Source organism: Triplophysa rosa, linkage group LG3 (genome assembly GCF_024868665.1).
Source record: "Triplophysa rosa linkage group LG3, Trosa_1v2, whole genome shotgun sequence".
Taxonomy (NCBI): domain Eukaryota; kingdom Metazoa; phylum Chordata; class Actinopteri; order Cypriniformes; family Nemacheilidae; genus Triplophysa; species Triplophysa rosa.
The window spans coordinates 5,994,344-6,014,263 of NC_079892.1; the positions used below are offsets into that span (position 1 = coordinate 5,994,344).

Sequence of the window (19,920 nt, forward strand, 5' to 3'; positions counted from 1 at the left end):
ATAATTACAAGCATTTCATAAGTGTCAAAGGTTTTTATTGACAATTACATTAAGTTTACGCAAAGACTCAATATTTGCAGTGTTGACCCTTCTTTTTAAAGACCTCTGCAATTCACCCGGGCATGCTGTCAATCAACTTCTGGGCCACATCCTCACTGATGGCAGCCCATTCTTGCATAATCAATGCTTGCAGTTTGCCAGAATTTCTAGGTTTTTGTTTTGCTTGAGGATTGACCACAAGTTTTCAATGGGATTAAGTCTGGGGAGTTTCCTGGCCATGGACCCAAAATGTTGATGTTTTGGTCCCCGAGCCACTAGTTATTACTTTTGCCTTATGGCAAGGTGCTCCATTATGCTGGAAAAGGCATTGTTCATCACCAAACTGTTCTTGGATGGTTGGGAGAAGTTGCTTTCTGAGGATGTTTTTGTACCATTCTTTGTTTATGGCTGTGTTCTTAGGCAAAATTGTGATTGAGCCCACTCCCTTGGCTGAGAAGCAACCCCACACATGAATGGTCTCGGGATGCTTTACTGTTGGCATGACACAGGACTTATTGTAGCGCTCACCTTTTCTTCTCCGGACAATCTTTTTTCCAGATGCCCCAAACAATCGGAAAGGGGATTCATCAGGGAAACTGACTTTACCCCAGTCCTCAGCAGTCCAATCCCTGTACCTTTTGCAGAATATCAGTCTGTCCCTGATGTTTTTCCTAGAGAGAAGTGGCTTCTTTGCTGCCCTTCTTGACACCAGGCCATCCTCAAAAAGTCTTGGCCTCACTGTGCGTGCAGATGCGCTCACACCTGCCTGCTGCCATTCCTGAGCAAGCTCTGCACTGGTGGTGCCCCGATCTCGCAGCTGAATCAACTGTAGAAGACCATCCTGGCACTTGCTGGACTTTCTTGGGCGCCCTGAAGCCTTCTTCACAACAATTGAACCTCTCCCCTTGAAGTTTCTGATGATCCGATAAATGCTTGATGTAGGTGCCATCTTACTAGCAGCAATAGCCTTGCCTGTGAATCCCTTTTTATGCAACGCAATGATGACTGCACGTGTTTCCTTGCAGGTAAGCATGGTTAACAGAGAAAGAACAATGATTTCCAGCACCACCCTCATTTTAAAGCTTCCAGTCTGTTATTCTAATTCAATCAGCATTACAGAGTGATCTCCAGCCTTGTCCTCGTCAACCCTCTCACCTGTTAACCAGAGAATCACTGACATGATGTCAGCTAGTCTTTTTGTGGCAGGGTTGAAATGGAATGTACATGTTTTTTTGGACTAAGTTCATTTCTTGGCAAATAATAATTCACAATAAAATTCAATTCATCCGATCGCTCTTCATAACATTCTGGAGTATATGCAATTCGCCATCATAAAAACTGAGGCAGCAGACTTTGTGAAAATTAATATTTGTGTCATTCTCAAAACTTTTGGCCACGACTGTATATGTAGTAAAACTAAATAATAAAACGCCCCGGTTTATACATAATTCCTCAAAGAGTCTACATGATTGCCCTTTAGTGCTCTTTGGGCGAATGTGTATGTGCACCAAAACTAAAAGACGCTGTTATACTGTATTTAAAGAGCAGGCCAACATGGGTGCAGTGAAACTGCGCAGCACGTCAGAGCAACGTCAACAAAAGTGACGAAACACAGCCGAGCATTTTTCAAAAATGAGGACGAGACTCCACCCAGCGCTCACGTCGGTGTTGTGTCACGTGCTGCTCAGACATCGATTGGTTACTTTATATTCCCAGTTGAATATTCGCTATAATGCCAGAGCTAATACAAATAATAATACTTTTTCCATATAAGTTTGTATAAAAATGTATCTGCTTTGTGGTACTTTTGTAAAGCAAAAGAAACAATTTCACACTAGTTTTTAATTTAATCTTTGCAGTCCGCAGTTACTGTATCATTGTTTTTATGTTTAACAAGTTGATACAGATTACAGAAACTATTATATTTCTTTTACATATCGTTGCAAATTATGTACACGTTGATTACACCAGAATGTTGCTTTGTTTAATGGGTACATTTATTTATCTTAAAATAAAATAAATTAATTAAACAATGTTGAATGTATTTTCACAAAGCCAGAGTTATCAATTCCTACATGTCTTTTTGTCTGCTGTTGTAAAACATATCATATTCTTTTGCACACTACATATCATATCAAAATACTGAGATTGTCATACTTTTGATTCTTCAACCGTGATGTACTATTATGTAATTTAATCTTTCCGTGGTGTCTATATGTCCCATTTGTTCTATGTTGTAATTTTTTATGCTGAAAAACATTAAAATTCCTTGCTCATAGGCAGTGGGCACTCACTTCCGGGATCCGTCGTCACTCGTCACGTGACTTGCCGTTGCGTCGCAGGAAAAGCGTCTCCTTGACAATGACCAATAAACCGCATCATCTGTATAGGAGACCCGCAGAGTCATGCTCTCCATCTGCATCCCAGCTTCGGAAAATAACCGAACAATATGAAAATGAACACGGATCGTTTCAGCCTCACAGTTGACGAGTATTTAGGTATGTTACAGTGTTTATTGTTTGGTTTGGTTTGGTTTGTGGGCAGATATCAGTCTGATCCAAGATGCCTGCTTGCAGAATGATTGACAGGTGGATTGCCAAGTAAAACCACATTGCTTTTCGTTTTATTTTACAGCTGACACGAATGTCCTGTTCTATCTGAATGATGCAGTCACACAGCTGCTTGAACATAAGGAGGAATACACCCAGTTTGGTGTGATCCGGTATTTTGCAGAATAGTAAGTTTCTGATTATATAACCATACAGTAGCTATTTTACAATATTCATCTAACATATTGTAAATATATATTTAAATTAAAAATATAGTAATAATATATAAATATAGTATAAACTGTACTGTATAATACATGGTGCTGTACAGAATACCATGATCGGGCCATAATTTTGTAAATCGTATTCTGATCATACGGTTATTATGCACAAAGCTTTATGAACCTGATATTAATCACACTATTATATAATCTTGTAGTTTTACCAGTGTGAAGAATGGAAACCATGTGCTCTTCAGGGAATTCAATTACATCAAGGCAACACCTCATAACAGAGTCTCCTTCATTCATATCTTCTGGAAATGCTTTAGACAGATTGGAAAAAATGGAGGTAAGCAGTGGCGAGAGTGTTATGACCAGTTATGACAATATTACAGGTTTTTAAACATGAATCAAATGCAGTTTCTGTTTGATTGCAGATTTACTGGCAATGTCCGAATACAGTTCCCTTTTACAGCTGTTATGCACAGACTTTCCTATTGAGATGGTACAAAACACAGCCAGGTAATTTCACATTTGTTGTTTGATGATTCTTTGCCTTTTATGTTATAATTAAGTCATTCAACATATATTTTCCTGTTATTATAATCCTTGACAGGATTGTTCTGATGGATGATGCCATAGACTGTCTGATGTCATTTTCAGATTTTATCTACTCATTCCAAATCCAGTTTTATTATGAAGGTAACTTTCAAAAGTTATTATTATTTGCATTAGAAATAAAAGCCATGTTCTTAAAATGAACTCAGATTAAAGAACCTACTTTACAACAAAGATGAAAAGTGTTTTTCTTTCATTTTCTTCTTAAATTAAGATTTTTCTCAACTCCGTTTTAAGAACATGTGTATTTCTTCAGATATTATCACTGCTTTAAAAGGAAAAAAACATTTTTTATTACTAATTCATATTAATTGAAAACATTCTACTACAGAACTAAAAAGTCATCAAATATACCCTTACCAGTATACGTCTCAATAAATTACTCACAAATCTTCACAGTGCACAGATAATCACAAAACATTGCTATTTAATGGTCTTGTCTAAACATTCTGACCTTGAGACTTTTACAGCAGTGTAACAAAGACACAATGACATCTCCACTGGGGTGTATAAAGGGTTTTCATGGTTACCTCTGCCCTTCACCTCCACTGGTCACTTTCACAGAGTTTGTGCAAAGCGTGTCTGTGATATACCAAGACCTGCTCTCGGGGAAGAATCCAAACACTGTTATAGTCCCAACCTCCACCTCAGTGGAGCAGTTATCCAGCGCAGCCAGTGAGGAGCAAGAAACACAGAAAGGCGTGGACTCCTCCATCTTTAGTGAATGCATAGAAGCACTTTGCGAGAGGCTCAAACACAAGTAAGAACAACTGTAATATTTCATTTACTTTTATAAATCATATAGAGCACAGTTATTAGGCTTGTGTTCACAACAGTAAAACTGGGGGGGGGTTCAAATATCAATTTGATTGATATTCGTTTATAAGAGATTAAATTGAAAGAAGAATGAAAAAACATTCTCTGTTGGCAAAGTCACTGTGTTTTGGCTTTGTAGGGCAGTACACACCCAGTCTGTTGGAAAGTGATATTGATTTAATCTTTTCTTAGATATCCTTCCACTGCTGCTATTAAAGAGGTACTACAAAGCAGTCAGCATGTGTCTTTCTATGGCTTTCTGATGGCGTTGGCCAAACATGAGGGAACAAACCAAGATATCGGTACGTGTTAGATCCCCTATAGTGTTGCAACTCGTGTGATACACCTACAAACATATTAAAGAAACAGTTCACCCAGAAATGAAAATTCTGTCATCTTTACTCACCCTTAAGTTGTTCCAAATCTGGGTGAATCATTTTTGGGTGAACTGTCCTTTTAAATAATACACATAATTCATTTTCTTCCGTCTTATGTACACCAGGTGCTCTTCCAAATAAATCAGACCTGCTAATTGATCCAGAAATGGACCAGGAGCTGGAGAGACTGTGAGAGAAACATTTATTCAAAAAGTGTATTACTTTATATATTTATATTTACATTGTTTATGTAATCCTGTGATTCTTGCAGTATAGCTCAAGTCGCCATCAGCCCCACATCTAACAGCAGCAGCAGCGCTGCAGGACAGAAGGAGTCGTCCAAAAAGGCCTCACCGCGCAAGTCCCTGCACCAACGGAAGAGGATCGAAATGGAAAGCGACGGTTCCACGGAGGAGACCGATTCTTCTGAGAATTAAAGGAACAGTTCACCTAAAAATGAAAATTTATTTACTCATCCTCAAGTTGTTCCAAATCTGTATAAATGTCTTTGCTCTGATGAACACAGAGAAAGATATTTGGAAGAATGCTTGTAATCAAACAGTTCCTTTGCCACCATTGACTCCCATAGTAGGAAAAATGAAAATGGTAGTTAAAAGTGCCCCATGAACGGTTTGCTTTCTTACATTCTTCAAAATATCTTCTATACAGTATAGAATATTTCTTCAGTTGAACACAAAAGAAGATATTTTGAAGAATGTAGGAAAGCAAACCGTTCATGGGGAACTTACCATTTTCATTTTTCCTACTATGGTAGTCAATGGTGGCCAAGAACTGTTTGGCTACAAGCATTCTTCCAAATATCTTTCTCTATGTTTATCAGAACAAAGACATTTATACAGATTTGGAAGAACTCGAGGGTGAGTAAATGATGACAGAATTTCATTTTTGGGGGAACTGTCCATTTAACACCTGCAGATTGTTATACTTACAATAATTCAATGAAATATCACATGTGAATGCATTATAACTGTAGATTTTACATGAAATGTAACAAAAATGATATAAATAGAAAAATCACTTCAGTTCCATTTTAGTTGCTTTCTTTGCAAATACACACCAGGACAATACATTTACAAATAGGATTTAATTTCATGGGTTCCACAGAACAGTTATGATCATTCGAGAAACAAATGTACAGTGATAAAAGAAATAGGCACAACTTGTGATTTGCAGGATCAGTTTTTTTTGCAGACACAAATGGTCCTAACAACTGAAGACCACCTTTCAAAATGGCTGTCCCTACTGAAACGTCTTTGCAAACAGTTAAACACCTTCTCACAGAATACAGATTCGGTCCGTCTATTCATTTAATAAGATTCTGCTCGTGTGAATATTGCATATTAGTTACTTCAAAGCGCATGCTGTGCGGTTGTGCCATTTTGAAAGGATTGGTGAAGACGGGTCCATTTTAGGCCTTGACTTTGAAACGCTCCTTCTTGGAATATCAGGGTCACAAAAGAAAATAAGCACAAACTTTTCATAACCAGGCAGCCATATTCCTCAGCACCATTATATAGACCGCATTCTGTCATTATGACAGTAGCTCTGCAGTATAGTTGCGTATCATTCTCTCCTTATATATGTTTCAGGTGCCAAAATAATTAAAGATTTCTTTCTATTTAGCGATAATTATAAATAAGACATCTGATATAATATTTAAAAAGAAAATAAACTTATTTGGTTTTTACAGCTACATACTTCAGGGGTACTGAGATCCAACAAGAATGCAATAGGCCCAGACTGCGCTCTGTTTAACAGAGCAACGTATCCAAAAATTTGTACACACAAACAATGAATACATAAACGAAAAGCATTCACAGAAGAAAGCATGGATGCCATATTGTATTCGTGATGCCTAAATAGACGTGTGCATCTGACCAAAGACAAACAGTGTAAATGACCTTATTACAATATTTACGTTATTTGGGGGCTTTTTACACCTACAACTGTTGGCTATATTGTTCCTTGTTCTCTATTATTGATATTCTACCCTGGATTAGTCATTCGCACTGTATACCTTTGGCACCTGAGTTCTCTGGAACAGGGCTTTATAACCCAGGTTAAATCTGAGTTAACCCAGGGTCAAAATGTTAACCCAGGGCACGATTACAGTTCATGCCAGACAGACACCAAAGTGATAAACCACCTGTCCCAGAGAATATGTCAAGTACAGCTTTGGTTTTAAGATAAACCCTCTCCTTTCACTGTGATGTCTTTGTGCTTTGAACAAATTCAAAACCAAGCTTTGCACACATTAACCGATAAAAGATTTGTACAAGTCACACTGAACATTATTTAACGTCGTAAGGCTTTACACCAGTCAGTAATACTCGAGGTCAATGTAGTTGCACTGTAGCCAATATCTGTTTCGTAAACACCCGGGGGGTTTCTTTGATTTGAACATTTGTCTTAAATAGACATCAACATTATATCATCAACATGACACGTTACAAAGAGGCATAAAACCACCATCATGCGACACCTCATATAGTATGTGATAATGCAAAAAGACATAGCTGGAACTTCATTCGAGGAAGATATCTTCTGTAGGACAGGAATATTCCACATTTTGTTTGTAGAAGTGCTGAAAAGCTTTTCTGTTTGAAATAATACAAGTATTAGACATTACTCTGTGACAAAAAATATGGCTTTTTATATTCACTAAATGTATGCAAAGAGATTTTGTAGATGAAGAAATTGATCTAGAATCATTACACATATCTCACTAAACTAAAAGCATAATTCAATATCACTTTAAGGCAATTTAGCCTGTTCGACCAATCAGCAAAACGATTCTGCTTTTTTGAGCAATCAGCAATGATATTCTGCTTTTCCAACCAATCAGCAATAACATTTAGCTATTTCTGACCAATCAGCACAAAGATGTTTAAGTACATACAGTACTGGACAACTTACCCCATAGACTCGGCCAACTTTGTGGTGGTGTCGTCTGAAAAGAAAACATGACAGGCGAATCTCTGGCACCCTGGATGTTTTGTTATTAAGCCAAAATACCTGAAATACACACATGAGGCAGATTTATATTGATATAAGTCAGCCAATAACATCCATTTTGTCCTGTGTATCTTAACATACTCTTTCCGCCCTGTAGGGGGCACTGCAGTATGGCAAAATCTGGTCACACTACAAAATGATTTGGAAACAACAGCATGTTTGCTTATGTTTCTGTTCATACTCACTTGTTGTTCTTTGGATGACATCCGCAAAATGAGATATTCTTCAACTGAAAATAGTGAAAGCACTTTTCACCCTGTGAATAAAAACAGAAGCGTGGTTTAATCAGCAGCGGGGAATGAACCGTGTAAACCGCTATAAGCGTGTTGTCAATGCAGTGTGAGGTTGCACAGTTTGTGAGATTAACTCAGAGGCTTGAATCATCGAGATTGGGCTCAAATTCACTCACAGGGGTTTAGGGGACCAGAACCCCCTGTATTATGTCGAGAGATTACCATTCAGACCTAAAACGCTTCATTGCATAACAGCAGAACCAACAATTTTGTTTCACTGAATGCAGAAGAGTAGAAGAGCCTTTTGGTGGCACCCACTGAGCTATATAATTATTCTGAATGATACAAACCCTTCCAGATGTCTGACAGTCATCCTGAACAATAATTTTCACTCCTCTTGCATTAATTTCCAGAATGCACGGAGAGGGAGGGCTAAACTGCACTCTTCTTCTGTTTGACGCGATCTGTTGACATGATCACATTACATATGATCACATGTTAGCGTGATTATTATGCAAATATATGTTAATTAAAGTCAGTGTTAGAAAGGGTCAGCATACCTTGTGCATAGCAGCACAAAGCACGTCGTTCCCTTTGTGGTACGGCACTTGAACGGAACCCAGGAATTTCACCCAGAATTTATCCATCCATTCACCTTTATCCTCTGAATAAAAAACAGGAGCCATTGGGGCCATATGGCACAAAAACTCAAATGTGCCAATAGGTACAGTAAAGGCAGGGTTTACCTTTTGCGTGTTCGTCTTTCGTAACCTTGACAGCGTAGAATGCAGGGAAGATGCCTCTGGATCCAGTGCGCATGTTGTAGGCCTCGCACCACAGATCCTCAGCCTGAACCTCCACTAGTAAGGGGTCGTCTGTCTCCAATTCTAACTCGTCGTCATGACGAGGAAGAAACCTGTGAACAAACCATATTCAGTATGTATTCAGTGCTAAACAACTTATGCTAAGATAAAATTATTGTTGTTATCCATGATTTTTCTGTTTTACTGTTTTACATAAAAGGTAGCAACAATTTTTAAAGGTAGAAATGTTTTTTATTACAGCGATTTACTTGCAGTCTTCTATAGACAAATAAGTTTTAATGGTTAAATGTTATGCTTGATTGATTTCTGACCGAATATTTTGACATGTGTAAAAAATGTAAAAAGTGAATAAAGAGTATTTGTTGTTGTTTTAGTTTGTTATAGTTTTTGACAGTTTTCTCTTTATTATGACAGGTAGTTGGTAAATTTGTTAAGCACTGTATACTGTATATACACACACATATATAAAGTAGTGGCCAAAAGTGATGTATGGAGAGCATATTCGCTTTTAGTGCCTCTCGGGGTAGCTTAAAGCATCAAAATATGAGTACAACTTGGACAAAACACTTAACTTTTAAAGGTCTAGTGTATGAATTTTAGTGGCATCTAGTGGTGAGGTTGCGAACTGCAACCAACGGCTAACTCCACCCATTCCTTTCGAAGCATTACGGTGGCTGACACAGGACTATGATGTTGGCACATTTTCGCTTCATTGCCGAAGGAGATGACGTATTTACAAAACGCTCTTTGTAGAGCAGTTTGTCCATTTAGGGCTACTGTAGAAACAACATGGTGAATTCTATGCAAGGGAACCCGCAGCGTATGTAGATAGAAATAGCTCATTCTACGGTAATAAAAACATAACACTTCATTATGTAAGGTCTTTATACACCTCTGAAGACATACAGTATGTATATTATATTGCATTTCTATCAATAGATCCCCTAAAAAATTACACACTGGACCTTTAAAAGTTTAGTGTTTTGTCCATGTTGTACCATTCATCTCATGTTTTGATGATTTATTCGAACCTGAGGGGGCATCACTTTTGGCCACTACTGCAGTATATCTTACCTGAAAACTGCCCTGTGACTCTGTTCTCTTTCCTCTCCATTAATAACACACGAGAAATGTCCAAACTCAGCACCTAAGAGTAAAAACTCAAGTCACAACTAGAAGAACATCAAAAGAAATTGACATTTTTCTGTGAACTCAGTGGATTTGTTCATTTCGATCCCAACTGTGTAAAAGCAAATCAAACATGTTCACTCACCCGAGAACCGCCTCCGTCTGTTCACAAACACATTCATGAACTTGCGAGAACGTGGCATGTCGGAGGTGGTGTCCGTGGTCGTGTCTGCTGACAGACAGGAGGTGTCTCTCCTCATGCCCCTCGCTCCAGACCCTTCGTCATCTGCTTCCTCGTCATCCTCATCGATGGCAGACTCGTAGACGGTATTATCGCTATCGCTATCGTAACCTTTGTAGCAGTCTTTGATGCTCACTAGCTCAAGCTTAGCGTGCTCGTCCACCACCAGGGTGTACTTAACAGAGTCGTATGTCAGGCCGGAGGCGTCCGTGCTCACCGCGGCGGTCTTTAAAGTCCTTGTGTCCTCCTTTGCCGCTTTAGACTTGTGGCTTTCAGTCCACTTACTAGTGTCCCCTGGGTCACTGAGACTGACAGTCCTGCAAGGGGGTGTGGGGGGGTATACCTCATCCTCCTCGCTAATGGAAGGGTTAGCACGACCCGCTAATGGATAATAGTGAAGGGGCGGCAACTCCGTGTCCGAGCTGATGGACATACGATTGCTGTCGCTGCTCTGGGAGAGAAACGGACGGTCCTGTTCGCCGTTCACCGGCGTGAGGTGGATCTCCTCCGTGGCATTTCCTTCCAATATTCGATAGTCCTTGTTTTTGTCAACAGATGGGTCACACGTACCCCCGTTCTCCACAGGATACTGCACTTGTTCCCGATAGCCGTTTAAAGTATGATAATGGGCTTTTTCCTTGCAAACGGTGTCAGTGTCAACGACGCCCTCTATCAGGGTCACCTGTCCGGATTTTCCCCTCATGACCGTCTGCGTGGAGGGTGCCTCTGTGGTGGTGTTGTTCAAGGACTCGGATAATTTGTCCTGTTGCTTGTCGTGGACGGCCGTGCCTCTGTTGGTGGTGGAGGTGGGGCCTCGTGGTTTGGCATCAGGCCTGGCTTGAACTTTGTCCCCATCGGTGAGGCCAACCTTCTCAGGTTTGGCTGCCACATCCCCTGTTACACACAGAGAGAGATTATACATTAGGCAATAAACCAAATGAAGAAAACAACCGAAGAGGATTATTGAAGAAATGTCAACTAATACTCCCTAAAATGCTTATGCTACATTTTACTCATAGGAAGCAATGCAAAGTGATTTTTTAAACCAGTACAGTCAGCAAAATGATTTTTTTATTTAGTTTATTTAGCATTTTGGTAGCACTTTATTTTACAGTCCTGATTCCCATGTACATACTTGGTACTTATTACAGTAAATATAATAACTGGGTAATAACTAGGCACTAACCCTGAACCTACCCCTAAACCTAAACTTATACCATGTAGTTACCTTATACTACTCAGTACTTTCACGTACACGTACTGTAAAATAAAGCGCAACCAGAATTTTCCTAATAAGTCGACTGCGATGTTAATAGAGATCATAATTCTTGGTAACATTCGTACTCAGTGGTACCCATTGACTTGCATTGGTTTTGTGTCCATACAATAGAAGCAAATGGGTACCGCCGTTGTTCGGTTACCAACATGAAAGTTTTAAATGACATGAGGGTGAGTAAATGATGCCAGAATTTTCATTTTTGGGTGAACTATCCCTTTAACATAAATTACGAAATACTAAATACGACTACATTGCTCATTGTTAGCTAATGCATTTACTAATGTTAATAAATACCTTATTAAGTCAAGTCAAGTGTGCAATAATTTGTGTGCAACACAATATAGAATTGCAAAAATTATTATTTTTAAACAAGCTTCCCAAACACTCCTTCTCAGACACAAGTGACATCTGATAAACTCTCATGGTTAAGCAGATTAAAACTAAAATCCCATTATGATTACTCAAGCACGTAAACACATTTTTATTTCGTAACTCCGAATACTACAAAAGCAACTGCAGCCTGTTTGGGGATCTACATTTTCTTCGAGCACACAATACATATTCCATGATCATCAATAATAAACCTTTATGATCAGTGAAATGTCAAGCGACTATACAGCAATTACAGAGATGATTAACAGCCGTTTGTTTGTTTGTTTGTTTAAGTGCATTTGTCAGTACACTTGTATGTTCATTTCTCTAATGTATAAAAGCGAGTTTGAAATATGACTTGTTTTATACAGTCTCAGCAACTCAGACAGGATCATTTGTGTGAAACGCGTGGTAATGAATGACTCACCCTTAATGTGTGGAGAGGAAGAATGAGTTTTCTTCTCTTTCCTCCGGTCTTTATCACCAAATGAATTGTTATTTATCGTGTCCTGTGAATTATATAGAGAACAATAATGAAGGACATGATAGGAATAACATTGTATTCTTTAAATAACCCTCAGAACATATAAACAGCATGGGGCGTTGGTAACCAAACAGCATTGGCCCCCATTGACTCCATTGTATGGACACAAAACCACTGATACATTTTTCAAAATATCTTCTTTTGTGTTCCACAGAAGAAAGAGTCACATGTTTGGAATCACATGAGGGTGAATTAATGATGACATCGTTTTTGGCTGATCGCCATCTGACACCATCACAGAACACCACCATTTATTCTTATTTCGTAGCAAAGGAGTTTAAAATCCCATTTTCTCACATTAAAATAAACAGACAGATTGGTCTACTTCCCTCCATCTTAGATCGACGATTTTAACATTCCTGGCAGCTGCCACAAAATACGATACAAACATCAGGAATTTACAGGAAAAGCAATATGACACCATTTATTGCTATCCTATCGCATACTCACGATTGACCGTGCTGCTATGATGCACCTACAAGATAAGGCACTCCTATGTTGCCATAGCAACGCACTCTTCGATGATGCAGGAATTGGCATGCGTGAGCTAGTGTCACCGTATGCGTAAGTGTGGGGGTAGATGGGAAAGCACAGTGCCGTTCGTGATGGAAGAGGCAGACACAGATGGTGATGATGCTTTCTACAGTGAATCTAAAAATGGTAAAAGGAAACAGATGGAAAAAACAAAGTAATAAACTAGTTCTACGATAAAGAGCTGCCTGTCAGACTGGCGATTATAAAATCTTCAGAGGAAATAATAGAGATAATACTGACGTTTTAAAAGAAGTCTCCATAAAATTTTGTCTGAAATAATACAGAGAAGTGTAAATTAAACTCAACATGAAATCATTTTTAGTTATGGGAATTTCTATTTGTTTTTTAGGAAGTTTTAGAAGTTACTCAATGAAAATGTTCAAATGTAATACACTGAAGTACACTACACTTTGCAGTATACAGCCGGAGACAAAATGAAGAACGTTTTCATTTAAGCAGCATTTCTAGATGTATTGTGGTCATTCCAGTCCAGTGTCTGTTGAATTTCAACAAAATCAAAGTGACAAAGTCATCCAACAGCAATGTGAAAGACTGACAACATGACAAGACACATGAAAACTTTTCCTAAATACATGCATAAATATTACTGTTGTTTTGCTTAAAAGTGAATATGAACTAGTTTTCTTTGCAGTATTTGAGGTCTAAAAAAATACAGAGTATCTTTTCTGTTATTTTGATCTGTTAATAAATGCAAATAGAAACAATATTTTTATTTGAAATTTGGGAGAAATATTGTTAGTAGTTCATAGAATGAAACAAAAACGATTTTTACCTAAACACATAATAGTACATTTTAAATTCAGAAAAACAGATTTTTAAATGGTCTCTTAATTTTTTTTCACAGCTGTACATGTAAATAAGTTTTCCATTCAGATGACTTACAAATCCCTTACTTTTCAACTTTTCCCCTCCGATCACCTGGCTTTATTCTATTAATTTCCCTTTTGGATTCTCAGTGGATAAAATCAGTTCTTGACCTCCATTAACTCCATTTAGTTAATATCCTCAAAAATATTTCATATTACAGAATTAAAATAGGAATTAAGATGCTGTTGACTGGCCCCTGCCTCGGCGCAATATAGATATCTCTTGAGAATACTTTATTGTTTACTGCATTGCTCTAGCCCTGTTCACTTTCTGTGGAAAAGCTCTTTGTTAATTCCTCAAATGCTCTTTGATCCCACGGGCCGCGCCAATACCGCAGACGTGGAGCAATCTGACAAGCCAAGATTACAAGATTAAAGAGAGAGAAGCACATTTACAGTCATCTTATGTAGTCGTGAAACAGTTTGTTGACCTGGATACGATTTTGTATGCTTTGAAAGGTGGGCTTGAGGTCTGTCCTCAAGCCCAGTCTATCATTGAATGGCATATGTAAAATATCCCACTATAATGAATATGTGTGACAACATTTTGACCTTAATACCCTTCAGGAGATATTTGTGAAATTTGCTATATAGTAATACATCTGCTATACACATGTAATGCTATATAGTATACATAAGAAATATTGTTGAAAAAGTTGAACTACATTGTGTTTTTTTAAAGGGCAGATATTAAAAAGACTCAGTTTAAAGGGAGTGCTCCAAAAACTAAAATGATAGCCCATGGTCACCATCTGCTTTCAATGTACAACATTAAAACAGACAATCTGAAAATATATCTTGTGTATTCTTGGGAGAATAAAAAACATACAATTTGGAATGATGTGATGGGGAATGGGTGGTTGACAAATAAACCGTAAAGTTATCCAATGGTGTGACAGCTAAAATTTAGAAAAAACTAACAATGAAGATAAATCTCTGTTATACTATTTTATATTATAAATATTAATAATATAAAATAATACATTATTAAGAGTTTGTTTTTCTACATTTTTGCTATGTCACACCATACGACACATGTATATTTGTCATCTACCAAGTACAACAGAAGCATCATTTTTGGACGAACTGTCTCTTAAAATGGTGTTAGGGTAAAAAAATAAACATTATTTACTATAGTGCCTATATGAAACTTGATTTTGGTGCCGTATCAATGAATGAAAAACAGTTAATTAGATTGTTGTTCTAAAACACATAAAATCCATTTTTTAAGAATGTATATCATCAGAGAAATTCTGTCATAAGACAGTAAGCAACATAACAAAAAACAGTATTTCAGGTCATTTTGAGTTCAGTCGTAGCTGTAAGTCTTTTTAGGACACACCACAGTGAGCCAATTACTTAAATCATTCAGTTCCCTGTCTAGTAGAACAGCAGCCTCCTTACCCATGATGCCCCACCGAACAGAGAGCCAGAGAAGAGCTGGACGCTGATGATTATGTGCAATACTATCAGAAACATTCAATGTTATATTTATAAGGCATTTGATGTCACTGGACATCTAATATTAAGGATGTCCACATTTAAACAAAAAATATTGATATACAAATAAATTGTACATTGTACATAATGGGGTCCGAAAGTCTGAGACCACATTGAAATATAGGATATTTAAACTCTAAACTCATTTAAAGATGGTATTTCTAGGTTACAGATCAAAATGTTCAAATAATTTGTACTGCTTCATACAAAAGGCCATATTATATATAGATTATACAGCCGCGGAAAAAATTAAGAGACCATTTCAAAGACCATTTTCAGTTTTCCTGAATTTACTATTTATAGGTATGTGTTTAGGTAAGATGATTATTTTTGTTTCATTGTGTGAACTACTAACAATATTTCTCCTAAATGTTAAGTAAAAATATTGTTTTTATTTGCATTTATTTGCAGAAAAAGAAAACAGGATAAAGAGGTCAAAATAACAAAAAGAGGCTTTGTATTATTTTTAGTCGTCAAATACTGTAAAAATGCTGTTCATATTCACTTTTAAGCAATACAACTGTAATATTTGTTCATGTTTTTAGGATTTTTTTATGTGATATCCTTGATGTTACCTTGCACACTGTCATCACTGTCACATTCTTGCACAGCAGAGCAGTGCAGTGTTGGCTTGCTCACCGGGAGACTGCATTTATTTATTTATTCATTTATTTATTAGATATTATTTATTATAATGATCTTGCTTGGTCTATAAACACCATGCACTGTGCTGTGTTTTACCTTTCTGTGTTTTTCTTATTTGCTCCTGTAAAGCTGCTTTGGAACAATGCACATTGTGAAAAGCGCTATATAAATAAAATTGAATTGAATTGAATGTTTATCACAGTTTTCATGCTGTCAGTCTTTCACATTGCTGTTGGATGATGTCACTCCTGAGGTTTGATAAAACATGAACAAACTCCGTTTGTACCCCATTGTGTAGCACACAGATCAACAAGTTAAATCAAATGAATGATCTTCTCTCTATAAGCCACAGCACCATCTGCCAACACCAACTCCATCATAAAGATCACGCCTCTCCACAGACGACATCCAACAACCACCAGGGTTAAACTCCCATTTTGTTTTGTTTTTCACACTTTGGCCCATTAAAGTGCCGCCCCCTGTTGTTTGACCCCCGTAGGTCAACAGTAACGATCCACTCTCTCTCTCTTGTCAGACTGCATTACACATGGAGGGCAGACAGCAGTGATTCATAGCAGGTGGGCCGGTTTGCGCTCGCAAACAGGAAACGTCAGCGTAAGCATCACCGGCCGGGAGTATCAAAGAAACCCGACGCTACGTGCCACAGATTAGCGTAAGGCTGAAATCACGAGAAGACGCTAAAAATACACCCCCCCACCGTACCTTTCAATGATTGAGAATGAGGAAAGGGCATACTGGCGTGTCGTGTCGGATGCATACCAAGAAGGTAGATTCCTGTTTGTGCAGTATGGAAATGAACACATTTTACATTTCTCAGCTCTGTCGGTTTGCATATAGATCGGCACCCAGCCGCAACCCTTTCAAAGGCCAAAACAGAAATCGAAAGCGCTCTTCTCACCTGAGTCCTTGGCACTTGGGGGAAAAGGTTCAAGGTGGTGGGTCTCTTGGGCCGGTAGGTATCCATGGCGACAGGAGGGATGAAATCCTTCAGCTTTGGCTGGATGACAGGCAGCCCAGCTCCCTGTTCCTCTTTGTGGTTGTCATCCACGGGATCTAGCGGCCTGTCGTTCTCCTCTTCCTCCTCTTCTTCCTGGATTTCTCCCTCTGCATCAATTAGGTCCAAGTGGAGCATCTCCGTCTGCAGTTCCACCACCCCCCTCCTCCGGCCGCTCCTTGGCGTGCCATTGGCCGGCTCAGTCATGTGATCCTGGGAAGAGGAGGCAGCAGAGCTTTAGAGGCGAGAGAGAAGGAGCTGCAGTCAGAGGCAGCCGGCCAATCAGAGGAGAGGGGTGACATCAGCCTGTGGCTGCTGTAAGGAGAGCTAATTCAATCTCGGAGAACAATAAAGCGTGTCACACGACAGACAAGACAAACACACGCAGAAATGACAGTTCAACAACATTGATGCTATTCAATAATACAGAGCAAAATATTGTAAAATAATAAATGATGTCCATGAAGTGAAAAGACTCAGATGTGAGTGACTTTGACTTATCTCCTTTGCTTGAATATTCAATGACTAAGCTGATAATTGACTTTGGCAAGCACCACAACCCTTGACCTCACCCACATTCACATTCATTAAAACACCGCATGCTAAATACTGAAACAACCTCTACACACTTTAAGACAGCATTCGACTTCTTTGTAGAAAAAATGATCATGTGCTTTGACATAGAAATCTATTTTTGTTGTGGGGTAAACAGCACGGCAGAAGAATCATCATTTCAGCACGAGAGCGCATGACTGTGTGTATCATACAAAGCTGAGCAACTGTTTGGTTACGAGGTGGAGAGAGAGAAAAACGGTGACTAGGGCACACACACCCACACACACGGACGTCTTTTTTATGTTATGGTAGGGAACTCCCTTCGATTTCTGTTGTTTCTAACCGCTAATAATTGTCATTTGAATTCCTCCTCACATTCATTTCAGATCCATAATTTAGGTTTTCCCCACCTACTGTCATTTTGGAAACAAGGATTAAGCATAACATCATATCACACACCATCACCACAGAGGTTGAAACAGGTACAATGGGTAAATTAAATAACATATTTCCTTATTTCTAACCAAAAGCATTAAATAAAGTTATGCATAGCTTTATCCTGAGCTGGATTTAAGCCCATCAAAGATTAGCTACAGAACAGATGCTGATTAACCCTATAAGCATGTGCTGGTGGCAGCATGGCACACCTTCCAAAACCTCACACTATAGCCGATGTGTACTTTAGAGCTTAGAGACAATAAAATGGTGTATAACTATCTGTCAATTTTCTTAGGAAATGAAATGTTCGAAATAAGATTCATGAAACTTGCAAAAACCAGAACTGATATGAAGCATGAAAACGTCATAGGATGCTTGTAGATTTAAGAGTAATAGTAAAAAAAATCAAAAATGAAATGAATGTGAAGAGTGTCGTTTCTTTTAATATATTTTAATAAATATATCTAAAAAGTCAAATCTAAATTTTGATATTATTAAATAAAAATTGAAATATAAGACTTTATACTGTACATTAGAATGATAGGTGTTTTACAAATAATAATCCATAACTGATTATGACATTTTATAATAAGAATTATTTTAAGATAAAAATAGTTAAACTACTGTATTATGTACAAACTACACATTTTACATAAATATAGAAAAATATAAATAAATTAAATTAAAAAAGTGTTAGACATAATTCTAAAATGTATAGTGTTTATTTATAGCTATAGACTTACTTTAAAGTCGAGGTCAAGGTGGTTGAGAGTGATACCGTTCTCATCTGTGATTTCTGTCACCTCTGATAGGTCATCATCCTCATATTCAGTCAGGCTGATGTCATTTGTTAACCTGCAAAGAGGCAACACACCCACACAGACATCGACACACATCATACGTCACACCTCCACGAGACAGGGCACGGCTCATCTGATAACTTCACAACTGCTGCAGTGATGTAACCTTCTGCTTTAATTGTGGGCCAAATATGTTGCTTAAATAAGTATACATTCATCTTAAACAACATTTATTATAATAGAAAGGTTATATAAATTTTTGTGCAATAGCAAACATAAACACGGTTTGTCTATTTTTACTTTTTTCCCAAACTAAATAAAGTGATATTTTTGTTCTGCCTAATGTCTTGAAATCAGCCCTTGATTTTAAGTGCCGTCAAGCTTGAGGCTGTTTAGATGTAACAAGATAAAGGTTTAAAAGCACTCAGACATGCTGCATTTCCTGTATTTATATACTTGTGCAGCCACACCGTTTTTAGAAGGCAGTCAGAAATACGCTATAATTTAACATTTTGAACAACTACAGATTCAAACAACCCGCTGAGTTACTTTTGCAATTTTGTAACGTCTATCGACTAACAGCACATCTCAAAGTATTTTTAATGTTAGAACAAAAGCAACATCCGCACATATTCAACAAAAACACTCCTCTCTCACTAACCTAACACTAACATTTCAAAACCATAGCATCCCATTTAAAAGCACCAAAAGCTGATCCAAGGTCAGTTAAGTACAGCTCAAAAGGCCGAGATGGGGACACGGCCGTATCTCTACTGTACCATTTTTCCCACTGTTCCTCCATCCAGCTGTCCCCATCCTCTCTGGAGTCCATGGCCAGGCTGAGCACCATCTGCGGAGCAGGGCGGGGTGGCGTTGGACCCTTCTTGGGGGATCGATGAGGCTGGCAATTATGGCACTTTTTCCTCAACCACCCGGCCGGTTTTCTGGGTTCTGGTTCCTTGCAGAAATGTCCTCCAAAAGGTCCTCAGGGGGGTTACATCAGCCACAGGAAGCCGTAGCGGCCGTGGATGTCCTCACTTCCCCTGGAAAGCATTCTACTGTACAACCCTGACACTCCTTGCACTGCTCTGCATGTGTCCTTCAATGAAGCCATTAAAGTCAGCAGTGGATGACTGAGAGAGAGAGAGAGAGAGAGAGAGAGAGAGAGAGAGAGAGAGGCGTAGTCTCTCTAAAAGGGGTGCCTGGTGATTGATGCTCCAGATCAATACAGCTCAAGTTGCCACCTCCACAGAAGAGCAGGCCAGCAGT

General features: G+C 38.4%; 2 protein-coding genes across 3 annotated transcripts; one reads left to right on the plus strand and one right to left on the minus strand.

Moving 5' to 3' along the window:
- The first annotated feature begins 2,369 nt into the window (after positions 1 to 2,369).
- cstpp1 (centriolar satellite-associated tubulin polyglutamylase complex regulator 1) lies at positions 2,370 to 5,379 on the plus strand. Its single transcript, XM_057330203.1, has 9 exons — positions 2,370 to 2,537; positions 2,674 to 2,776; positions 3,028 to 3,158; positions 3,247 to 3,331; positions 3,426 to 3,511; positions 3,992 to 4,187; positions 4,436 to 4,545; positions 4,746 to 4,809; positions 4,892 to 5,379. Exons 1-9 carry the CDS (start codon positions 2,489 to 2,491, stop codon positions 5,055 to 5,057), a joined length of 990 nt encoding a protein of 329 aa, XP_057186186.1. The 5' UTR covers positions 2,370 to 2,488; the 3' UTR covers positions 5,058 to 5,379.
- Positions 5,380 to 5,476: 97 nt separating this feature from the next.
- mapk8ip1a (mitogen-activated protein kinase 8 interacting protein 1a) lies at positions 5,477 to 19,605 on the minus strand. Of its 2 annotated transcripts, XM_057330198.1 has the most exons (12): positions 19,431 to 19,605; positions 18,595 to 18,706; positions 16,763 to 17,071; positions 12,161 to 12,242; positions 9,987 to 10,976; positions 9,788 to 9,860; positions 8,636 to 8,805; positions 8,450 to 8,553; positions 8,240 to 8,353; positions 7,842 to 7,912; positions 7,558 to 7,656; positions 5,477 to 7,238 (listed from the first exon to the last, which is right to left on the minus strand). In XM_057330198.1, exons 1-12 carry the CDS (start codon positions 19,499 to 19,501, stop codon positions 7,166 to 7,168), a joined length of 2,268 nt encoding a protein of 755 aa, XP_057186181.1. In that variant the 5' UTR covers positions 19,502 to 19,605; the 3' UTR covers positions 5,477 to 7,165. The 2 variants fall into 2 exon arrangements, with proteins under 2 accessions (XP_057186181.1, XP_057186182.1); XM_057330199.1 differs by lacking the exons at positions 16,763 to 17,071; positions 18,595 to 18,706; positions 19,431 to 19,605 and adding an exon at positions 12,728 to 12,819 and having other exon boundaries at positions 5,479 to 7,238.
- Positions 19,606 to 19,920: the final 315 nt, after the last annotated feature.

Bases quoted from the DNA above. Each gene is read 5' to 3' on its own strand.
- cstpp1 (XM_057330203.1), top strand. From the start codon at position 2,489: ATGAAAATGAACACGGATCGTTTCAGCCTCACAGTTGACGAGTATTTA. The intron at 2,538-2,673 runs GTATGTTACAGT...TTTATTTTACAG, and splicing joins CACAGTTGACGAGTATTTAG to CTGACACGAATGTCCTGTTC. The intron at 3,332-3,425 runs GTAATTTCACAT...AATCCTTGACAG, and splicing joins ATGGTACAAAACACAGCCAG to GATTGTTCTGATGGATGATG.
- mapk8ip1a (XM_057330198.1), bottom strand. From the start codon at position 19,501: ATGGTGCTCAGCCTGGCCATGGACTCCAGAGAGGATGGGGACAGCTGG. The intron at 18,707-19,430 runs GTACAGTAGAGA...GCCTCTTTGCAG, and splicing joins GAGGAACAGTGGGAAAAATG to GTTAACAAATGACATCAGCC. The intron at 7,657-7,841 runs GTGAGTATGAAC...TGTGTATTTCAG, and splicing joins TGTCATCCAAAGAACAACAA to GTATTTTGGCTTAATAACAA.